General features: G+C 38.2%; 1 protein-coding gene across 1 annotated transcript; it reads left to right on the forward strand.

Moving 5' to 3' along the window:
• Positions 1-5,002: 5,002 nt before the first annotated feature.
• gper1 (G protein-coupled estrogen receptor 1) lies at positions 5,003-7,571 on the forward strand. The gene has a single exon (XM_062531289.1). The coding sequence runs from the start codon at positions 5,729-5,731 to the stop codon at positions 6,791-6,793; it is 1,065 nt and encodes a 354-aa protein (XP_062387273.1). The 5' UTR covers positions 5,003-5,728; the 3' UTR covers positions 6,794-7,571.
• The last annotated feature ends 3,424 nt before the right edge of the window (positions 7,572-10,995 follow it).

Consider the following 10,995-nt stretch of genomic DNA (forward strand, 5'->3'; position numbering starts at 1 on the left):
CAATGACGCGCCTCTTTATGCAGAGGAAGTGATCCCCGTTTTGCGCCCATAGACATGAACTATGACGACGTATCTTGCTACGCCTTAAGGATCTTTGGTCAAACCAGTCAGTCAGTTAGCAAGCAGTAGCAAGCGAGCAGGTAGCCTAGCTTCCGTGTTAGCCAAGCCAAGCAGTCAACGAGGAACTCACGGATAATCCCAAGCCCAACACCGTCCCGAAAGGTCTCCGACAGGCTGCAGTTCTCCTCCCCGATCACCAGCAGCTTCACGGTCGTCTCGCTGAAACGAGACGAGGCTTTGGGCAGTGTGGAGTTGACTAACAGACAATACACGCTACGTTAATCAAGGCCAAAGAGCTACTCACATGGCCGGGGGCAGACCCAATCTGCCGCCCGGATATGGCTTGTGTGCGTTGTAGTTTCAAGGTCGCGGAGTTGCTCCGTTGTTCGGTTGCCTCTGTTGTTTCCGACTAGGCTGCTTCTGGTTCGGTCGCCGTGTCTGGTACGGTTCGCCACCCGACTGGATTTCTGCTCTTAAGCCATTGTCCCTGCAATATATAGGAAGACCAATATCCCCACACACACCTGTCCCCCCTCAGTAAATCAAGCAGTCCCTTCCCATAGGCTCAATCGTGGAGTCCTGGAGTTCGTTAATTGACAGTTCATGATTGGGCCAAGTCACAGGGTAAAAAGTCTACATGCAAAAGCACAGCAACCCAAAAAGTCACATCACAACACACAAACAACCGAAAATCAAAAGTGCATTAAGGCAACTGAAAACATTACATTTTACACTCGTGAAGACATACATTTTGCACGGTGTGACACTATCATTGGTGTTAAATTACAATAATGCTATTGTTGACTCCCGTCATGGCGAAACGGGGGCGAAACCTAGAATTCTCGCGTCTGTGACATCAGCTAGGAAACCTCAATAGGATGAGCTAGTATGTAGGTTCTTCAAAGAGTGTCCAAGTGTATTACTATCCTAGGAATGTACAATAAGCTGTTAACAAAGGTTTTTAATTTGTGAATGATATCGAAAGCTTTAAATGATTGCCTGGCTGTCTTAGTCAACGTGCCTAGCTAAATGGTACAACTGGCATGATCTATCAGGTTGGACTTCACTTAGAACGCTGAGTTAAGACGGTGACAAAGAAATTTATATATTATCATTATTAACTTCACTTGTGTGCGTAAAAGTTATAATCCACAGTTTCATATATGTGTGTTCAAAGTTGTTATTCACAGAAACATAGAGGCCTCACAAAGCTACAGTATGCACCTGCTGATAAGAAACTGGGCATGAGCGAGAGGATGAATTTAGGGAGTTACGATGGAACTCCTGACTGAAGGTCATTCTCATGTGTTTTGATCTGCTTGTTAAATAAAAGAGCTTTCTTGTGTCGAAGAGCTCAGAGACTGTTTTGGAGAGGGGAGACTTCTCCTCTCTGGTCACTCTCTCCTCTTGGCGCCAGAGTAGGCCTAGTTGCTGAAAACTATGCTACTTGTTTGTGGTTCTTGTATCTTATGTTATTGGGAAGATTTTCCTGACAGACGGGTACCCTGTTGGTTGCAACCATAGGGCTGCAACCGGCCCGACGCTAAACGTTAGCCAGGAGCAAAGCAAACGTTGTTGTCGACTAAATACAGTGCTTAGGCTACGTTAACGTTAGGTTTGACTGTCTTTAGCTATTGATAACGTTACCTAGAGCTAACCGGTTACGGTGACGACAAGCAAATCAAGTAAGGAGTAGGCAGGAGACAAGACGATAACGTCCAAGTTTACCAGCTGTGGCATGGTAGAATGTTTTCACAGCTGTTACAGCTTAATGAGCACTATGTAACAATCCATCTGCCGCCAAAGCGTCTCAACGTTAACTCTATGGGATTTTTTAACTATTTTATCGTAAATATCTCAAAAAGTATAAAGTTCCCAAATGTGAAAAATAATAGAACAAATCTCCGTTTCAAGACCTTTGTAGGAGTGCTTGAATGACGTCAAACGGTTCAGTGGTTTTAAAGCCTTTGATCGTTGATTTTGGTCGGAAGAAGAATAAAGATAACAATAATAAGAAGAACAGGGATAACAGTACATTGCATTTACATGCAATGTAATAATAAGAAACCTAGGAAGAACAATATAGTGTATTTTCATGCACTATAATAAGAAGACTTTGGAAGAACAGTACAGTGCATTTTCATGCACTGTAATAAGAAGACTTGGAATAACAGTATAGTGCATTTTCATGCACTATAATAAGAAGCCTAGGAAGAACAGTACAGTGCATTTTAATGCACTGTTATAAGAAGATATCGGATAACAGTAGAGTGCATTTTCATGCACTCTAATAAAAAAGCCTAGGAAGAACAGTACAGTGCATTTTCATGCACTGTAATAAGAAGAAAAAGAAGCCTAGGAAGAACAGTACAGTGCATTTTCATGCACTGTAATAATAAGAAGACTTTGGAAGAACGGTACAGTGCATTTTCATGCACTGTAATAAAAAGCTGAGCTGCCTGTACTTTACTATAGTTTTTACAGGACACTTCTTAGAGTGTGTGAATCCACTAATTTGCTGCTATTACAATCTGTTGCGGTCCAGGAACAGATTCTAACAGTGCAAAGAACTTAATGTAAATGAAACCAAACAAAACAGAAATAAGCCAATACAAATAGACATACCATACGTCAGGCGCTACCTTGTTGCTAGTACTGACTACTACCCAAATAAATTCTAGCGGGGGAAAGCAGCGGTCAAACTGTATTAAACAGCCAGCTGTGATCTCGGCCTTTTCCACAATACGAACAAGTCCAGAGGAACGGGAGCAGAGCAGAGAGGTGCATCGGCTCCGCGTTCAGTGTTCACCTTGGCCGGGTTTCCCAAAATCGTTAAGAAGCTCTTAAGTCCTAAGAACTTCTTAGGAGCGTTCTTAGAACATTCTTGCAACGCTCCTAAGAAGTTCTTAGCACTTAAGAGCTTCTTAACAATTTTGGGAAACCCGGCCCTTGATAGTCACAAGGAAACCGGAGGCAAGACAGACCACACTCCAGACCACAGCGAGGGAGTTGTTCGGACCCAAGCCATAAACTGCATGGCTTGGACAGACCGCGACGAGCAACTTGCGTACCAAACAACCTGGGAGAGAGTCTCTTTTGTGTCTGCTCAAAGGGGAAGTTACGTGCTGCACACCCAGGTGCTTGCAATTGCTCGTGAACGCAACCTGATCACATCCACCTCAGCTTTCAATGTTCACCGACCCGGTGAACCAAGTCTGACATCGCACTACATGAAGAGCACCCGATCACACATATACAATATATTTGTAATATATTGGTATCCCAAGTATGAGTACAAATACATAACTTATCATATATTAACATATATGCGACAGACATATATTTATAATATTTGTATAACTGGCAAAATACATGTGACATATAAAAACGGGCAATTTTGCTATATTTTGAAATATATTTGACATGTTTGTGTATATGTGACTTATGTGTGAGGCATACACTAACATATACATTATATATGTAATTTATATTGCCATATATTACATTTTTGTATGGGATGGCTCTATGCAGTAATCACATCGAATCAGCAAGTATTTCCTTCTGAAGGCAAAAACATTTATTTTCGTGCGTTGCTACCGCATCCTGTCAGATTTGGACACTTGCAGTGTGGACAGTCAGCCCTACAAATTGGATATGAGAAGGAATCGGATTTGAATCAGACTCTAGACTCTAGAGCAAGCTGCTAATGAGGTTTTGGCCCCATGCTATTTTTGCAATTTTGGGCTGTAGGTTTTGCCCGTGCTAGCTCTGTAGCACGTGATCAACAAAAAACACTTATTCCACAGCTTAGTTGAAAAACCTTTTTGTCCATTTTCGCCCGAGTTACACCTCGACAATAGCTTAGATTTTGCCAGAGTCCGTTTTCTCTAGGATATTTTTTGCACTTGTTCGCCTCATGCTGGTAAAATAAGGAACTGCAACCTCATGTCAGTGGCTCTCCGTAGATGGCTCTAGCGCTTCTCATGCGCATTGTTGGATTTGCGATATCTTACAAATCTTGCATAACTATAGTCAGTGTTTGTCCCCAGTACATGTTTTTTCTTTGTTTTTTTTGTCCCTCCATGTCAGTCACTTCAGGGGCTCCATAGGCTACAATTTACTCAATTATAACCTCTATAATTGTTAGAAAATTATTTTGGCACTTCACCCGACAAAAGTAATCCAATCTGAAAACCGCATAATCAAGGAGGAAGGAGGGACATGGTGGGTTTACTCCCTCTCTTCATTGTGTGGATGTAGTTGAGGCAGCATGCTTTTAGGTTGGATTAAACAGACACAATGAGCCCAGATCTGTCTGAAAATGTGATTACAGATTTGTAACATCTTGACTGAAACTTCATACATACTGCAGAATATGTTCCTTTCGCTAGAGTAAGTTGTTTTCTTTTTTGATATTGTGTGTTCTCCTTTGAAAAAGAAGAGGGATGTTTTCAACAAGGCATTTCAGCATGTATGAGTGTGATTTTGTGTGATGTTAAGATTTGTCGGATAAAATCTGCAGTTTGATCATGAGTATAAAGATGCAATTTTCAAAATGGATAAAAGGTTGTATTGCTAAACTAAGCATTATCTGTTTAACTACTCAGTATCATTATCTGTTATACTATTGACACGGCATCATGTCACACATACTGTAAATGGCATGTGTCATACATTGTTGATGGCATCAATCCATTCTTTATGTTTGTATGTTTCATACTATCATTTTTAGAATCGTGTTTATGGTTGGATATAGACGGTTGAAATCTGTGATTTGTGAGTCTGTTAATACTTTGTTTATGCTGTTTTATGTGTACTTATGTCTCTTGACAAGTTCAGATAAACATTCTGTGCATCCTGTGTTATTTGTTATATTTGTATTTTGTCATGTTTTTTTCAACCAGTTTTATACTTATGCAAACAGTTTTATACTACTATTCATGCCTTTCTCAGTGTGTCTATTTCATAAAACTAGGATTCCGCATTAAGGATGTCTGAAAATGTGTTCACAAAGTTCACAAGTGTTTAGCTAGTATAGCATTTTAAAATGAGTGACAATTACCTACAGTCTATTACTCAGTACAGAAAGGCAGGAGAGGGGAAACATACTATAAAAACATGTTTATACAATAATAAGTGTCATTGCAATAACCTAGATTTAAAGTTGATACAATGAATGTATGATAATCGACCAACAACAAAATTCTAGCTATGTTGTAACTTATTTGCCTCTTCTCCCAGTTCAGGTGTCACTGCAATAGCATCACAGACTTTGGTGTGAACAAATAATCATGGTCAAGGACGGGAAGAAACAAGAAAGCACTTTAATTGAAAAATGTGAAGAGTACAAAGAGCAGACTTGGGAATGATACAGCCCATGAAGACACCTCTGGATCAGACACAAAGGATAATAATACAAAAAATAATGGAAATCTCTAAAGAAAATGGATGCTACCAATCCCTGACATACAGCTTCCTTGAGTCTTCTTTTTTGGCCCAATAATCTATTCTGATTGCACTGGAGGTAAAAACTGTCAAGAGTTGAAATGCAATAGAAAGAACACCTAAAACTCTCCCCAGGATCTGGTGCTGATACAAATGAAATATGTAGCTGCAACCGAAGATGTGACTAATGCTTCAGGGTCTCTAATTCAAGGACTAAGCCAATATGGAAGAGCAGATGATTCAGATATATGTGAATGGGAATGGCACTGATCAGCTTAATGTCTCATATGATTACAACTCAACACATTTAAAGGGGACCCCAGATACATATCAGTTCTACATCATCAGCCTTTTCCTCTCCTGTCTCTACACCATTTTTCTTTTCCCGATTGGTTTCATTGGTAACATCCTCATCCTGGTGGTGACCCTGAACCACAGGGACAAGATGACCATTCCAGATCTATATTTTGTTAATCTAGCTGTGGCAGACCTGATACTAGTTGCTGACTCACTAATTGAGGTCTTCAATCTGAATGAAAAGTACTATGACATTGCAATCTTGTGTACATTCATGTCCCTCTTCTTGCAGGTAAATATGTACAGTAGCATTTTCTTTTTGACATGGATGAGCTTTGATCGATATGTAGCTCTTGCAAGCTCCATGAGCAGCAGTCCTTTGCGGACAATGCAGTATGCCAAACTCAGTTGCAGTCTCATCTGGATGGCTTCCATCCTGGCCACATTGCTACCTTTTACCATTGTCCAGACACAGCATACAGGTGAGGTGCACTTCTGCTTTGCCAATGTCTTTGAAATTCAGTGGCTAGAAGTCACCATTGGTTTTGTGGTTCCCTTTTCAGTCATTGGCTTATGCTACTCCTTAATAGTACGCATTCTTATGAGAGCACAAAAGCACCGTGGGCTATGGCCACGTAGACAGAAGGCACTCCGTATGATTGTGGTGGTTGTACTGGTCTTCTTTATTTGTTGGCTTCCCGAGAATGTTTTCATCAGCATCCAGCTTCTCCAGGGCACTGCAGACCCATCACAACGAAGTGGCACCACACTGTGGCATGACTACCCACTGACAGGTCACATTGTCAACCTTGCAGCTTTTTCAAACAGCTGTCTGAACCCAATTATTTATAGCTTTCTGGGGGAGACCTTTAGGGACAAGTTGCGGCTTTTCATTAAACAGAAGGCCAATTGGTCTGTGCTTTATCGTTTATGCCATCATACCCTGGATTTGCACATCCCTGTAAGGAGTACTGAAGTCTCTGAGGTTTAGCATTGGCTTACTGTGCTAAAAACAATTACCAGTTTACAAAGAGTTGACCATGTTCACAAAGGCAAAAGTAAAGATTTATAGATGTGGTTGAATGTAAGATGGACACTGTAAAATGTGACAAAATTGAGCAGTGAGATGGTAAATTGATTATTAGATGACAGACCTTATTTTCCACTCTGTTAAATTAGATATTGCACTGCAAGAGGGTTATGCAAAAGTGTACACTTACACTCAAGTATCAAGTATAACGTATACGTTTACTACCATTTAAACAACACAGTTGATAGGTAAGGAACACACCAACCTTTTGGGAAATGATCTTACTTATCTTATTAGAAATGACAGGATACACACCCTGCTCTTCTCTCTGTGTGTGTGGGTTACACCAATTAGCCTATAGCTAGCCTGATCTGATTTAAATCAGAAATGCACTGCCATAGACACTCCACTCATTCATAAATGTTATTTTGAAAATAATATAATGTAAAACAACCTCCTCAATGAGGAAGTATATGAGGTTCTAATTTCAGATGTCAGTCTGCATTTTCCACAAGAGAACTAGGAGGTCTGGTGGCAAGCAGGAAATATGGCAGGATACAAACTATTCAAAGTGCTGGCTGTGATGAATGCATCTATGAATTCACCTTTTTCCCTTAACAAATAACCTTCCACATCATGGAAACACTGAAACATTGATCTAAATTGTAATACTGCAGTATGTGTCTGCCTTGAGTCCATGCTTCGCTAACAGTTTATTTTTGTTGCTTGCATCTGCATAATACTGAGTGACCTTTGCTTACAGCTCCCAATCGTTTGTTTAAGATGTTCTATGGATCATGTTCATTTCCTTTATTTTGTGAACCATGCATGTTTAATTCTCAGTTTTCAGATTCACCTTATTTGAACTATCCTTATGTTAAAATCTTACACCTGAGGTTATCACATCAGGGTTTTAATGATATACATGTGTACAGTCAACAACGGTATATGACAGACCTAGCACTTCAAACAAACAATACCTATTAATAGCACTGCATTAACTGAAATTAGTATAACTACATGCTAAAGCAATTTAACACAGGCACATGCTGTGTAGATAATGAGGACTTCTAGTAGCTTCCACTATTTTACTCCCATACATCCGAGATGTATAAAGGTGGTCAAAACTACGTCATCTGTCAACTATTATGAACATAAATTATTCCAGAATTTTTGCTTGCATCTCCATAGACATGATTGTATTATAGGTTCTGCCAATGAGGTTAGAGTAGATGTTTGTGTATACAGTACTGACCCCTGCTGTGTATGGGAAACTCAGTAACCAAGATTTATTTTTCCAGCTGTGATGGTCCAGCCTGGGAAATGGACACTGACCATTGCTTAAATAATTGCTTAGAAAAGAGTGAACATAGGTGAAAATGTCACCGCTAGTCATTTACATTTGTCATTAGTAAAATAGGTGAACATTTTCTTATGGAAAATGTTACTTTACTCATTGCAACTGTGCAGTGGTGAACATTTTGACTCCCTTTGCAAACTTATTTGTGGGGTCACATACTGTACACAGTGTGGCCTACTACAGTCAATTGATGAGATGAATGTGTGTAGTTCACAGCCTATATAAAATGATGGCAACGTTGGCTTAAGGAAATGGTGAATACTGTATTGATTTACAATTGATATGAATAAAACTTTCTAGGCACAATGTGATGGGACCATAATGTTACTGTCAAATGTGTACATGTTTCAGAAACTGAATAAAAACACATACCTTAAAGAGTGTAACTTTCAAGTTCAGTGTATGGAAAAGAATCCACTGAGGCCCAAGAAGGACTTACATGTGTGTGTGTATATATATACTAAATGCTACAAAGGTTACCTTTTCTTCTGATCTAAGTTTTATTCTCCAAAACAACTGAATATTACGGTTTTTACATGCCAAATTATTTTGAAACTATATCAACTCCATAATGAGGTTGACTCAAGATCGTGCAGCTGGAATTCTTGGAGAATGTTCAGGACATGGAGTGACTGACGTCACTGAAGATAAACATATTCAATTTTGATGTGGTGAAAACAGATTGGCCTATAAAATGTTTTTTTTTCTTTTTTTTTTTTTAAATCAATCCCAGCTTGTGAGAAGACAATATTTCTCCTTAGAGTATATTTGTGAATGAGAACCATTAAGGTGTTAACAGTATTACAATATTAGTCTGCACACTCACAGTTATATACCATTGGCTTGATTTATTTAGGCTAGTTCAAATAAAACTCATCACAACACCATGGATGAGACAGCTGTTGAAAGGCAATTAAAAGAAGAGAAACTGAATGAATAGTTGTGTGTTCAGCAATAGGGGAAGCTGAATAATGAATATCACCTGTAGGCTAATTACATTTGCACATTGAAATGGAACAGGCGTTATATTTTGAACACCTGTCTGCTGCTATGTTTAATATATGAAGTAAATTATAGTAAGTTGTGTTGAACCAAGTCAATACATATCTATTTCCACATACAAATGATTTCCAAATCGTGCATCATGAAGAATGAGTTGAAATATACAGCATCACAAAAACATATATGGGTGGTTGATGTTTAAGGCCAAAAAAAAAAGTTTTTGAAAAAAAAAAATCACATATTTGGCTTGGAAATCACTCAATTCTGTTGTACGGACTCTCCCATTTCCAAAATATGTATGATCTTTTAGAATTTGTATTGGAATTCATATTTATTCACTAATGTCTTGTGTAAGTGACTTTAATTGTCATATGGTGTGACATGAAAGTTATTGTGTGTAAAACTATGATGAGGTATATATTTTTTGTGTGAGTCAGTTTATCATAATCTTCTATCTTTACTTCATCAAGATCTAGCTTTTCCTTGTGGAAATGTATTATATTTTACAGTATATTTATTAATCATAAGGCATTTGTCCCCAATCTTTCAATAACCTTCATATTAATTTGGACATATCTTGATACAAAAGAAATAAAATGCATACAATGTTTGCTGACCCTATTTCCTACCTGTCCCATTCAGATTTGTATGATTAAGACTCCCAAAGCCTTTTTATTTTCATAATTTCTTGATGTCACACCAAAGGATATGGTGTCACACCATATGATAAATCACACCAAATAACAATCTGTTAACGCAAAAATGTGAATATACATTTCACAAACAATATAAAATATGTTAAAATATGTATAACACTTATTAGTTAAACATATGTTTGAAAAAAAAACAAACATTATTTATGTAGGAAAATACAGATTATATCATATAGTGTGACAAATAAATCATATGGTGTGACTGCAAAACCCAATCACACCATATGATATGAGGTCACTCCATATGAGGTTTCATGTACTGTACTTAACAGAACAATGAGTCTTGTGGCTACATGCTAGGACCAAAATCATATGCTCACTTGGTATGGTAACATATATTTAAAGGTAATTCAAAAGACTATTTACTTTTGACATTTTCCTAAAAATGGGTCACACCAAAAGACAGTGAAAAGTGGAACTGAAATAAGAGTGCTGGAAATACTGGCTTTATTGAAAGAAATATGAGAGATAACTCACCAGGTTAACTTTTAATGTCCTTCTGAGAAGTTATTATACTTCCGGAAAGAAGAAGGACCCCCAATCCCTAACGGTCTCCACACAATTGTCCATTTAAAAAACATAATTTAGGGTCACACCATGATATTGATTTTTGGGACAAAATATTTGATATGCTTGTTCAAAAATATTATGCCTGGACTTTAAACACCACAGACTTACAAGTAGACATCAATTGTTTTTAAGTAATGGGAAAATATATTCATTTTATTGTTTTTATTCAAAATCAAACTTTATGAAATGGGCTTTGGACAGTCAGGCCACATTAGCTTTTCATGGTTTGGCTGAACAATATAATCACATTTATTCGCAGATTATATTTTCTTTACTTAAGTTTGACACTCTGGACCAAAAAAAGGCCATGTCATGTCAATCACCCACATGCACATCTTTGGGGCAGAAAGCAGCAGGACCACAGAACAGCATACAGCAGCACTCTGCATGAAAAGATGAAAAGGACAGAGGGTTTTTTTTGTCATAAACTGTACCAATTGAAACTGTGATGATTACAGAAAGTTCAATATTCCCAAAGGAATGCATGCCTTTGTCAAAAAACAGTGGAGGTTATGTCA

This window comes from Sardina pilchardus, chromosome 3 (assembly GCF_963854185.1).
Source record: "Sardina pilchardus chromosome 3, fSarPil1.1, whole genome shotgun sequence".
Taxonomy (NCBI): Eukaryota; Metazoa; Chordata; class Actinopteri; order Clupeiformes; family Clupeidae; genus Sardina; species Sardina pilchardus.

Excerpts from the sequence above, each read along its gene's own strand:
- gper1 (XM_062531289.1), top strand. The coding sequence starts at position 5,729 with ATGGAAGAGCAGATGATTCAGATATATGTGAATGGGAATGGCACTGAT.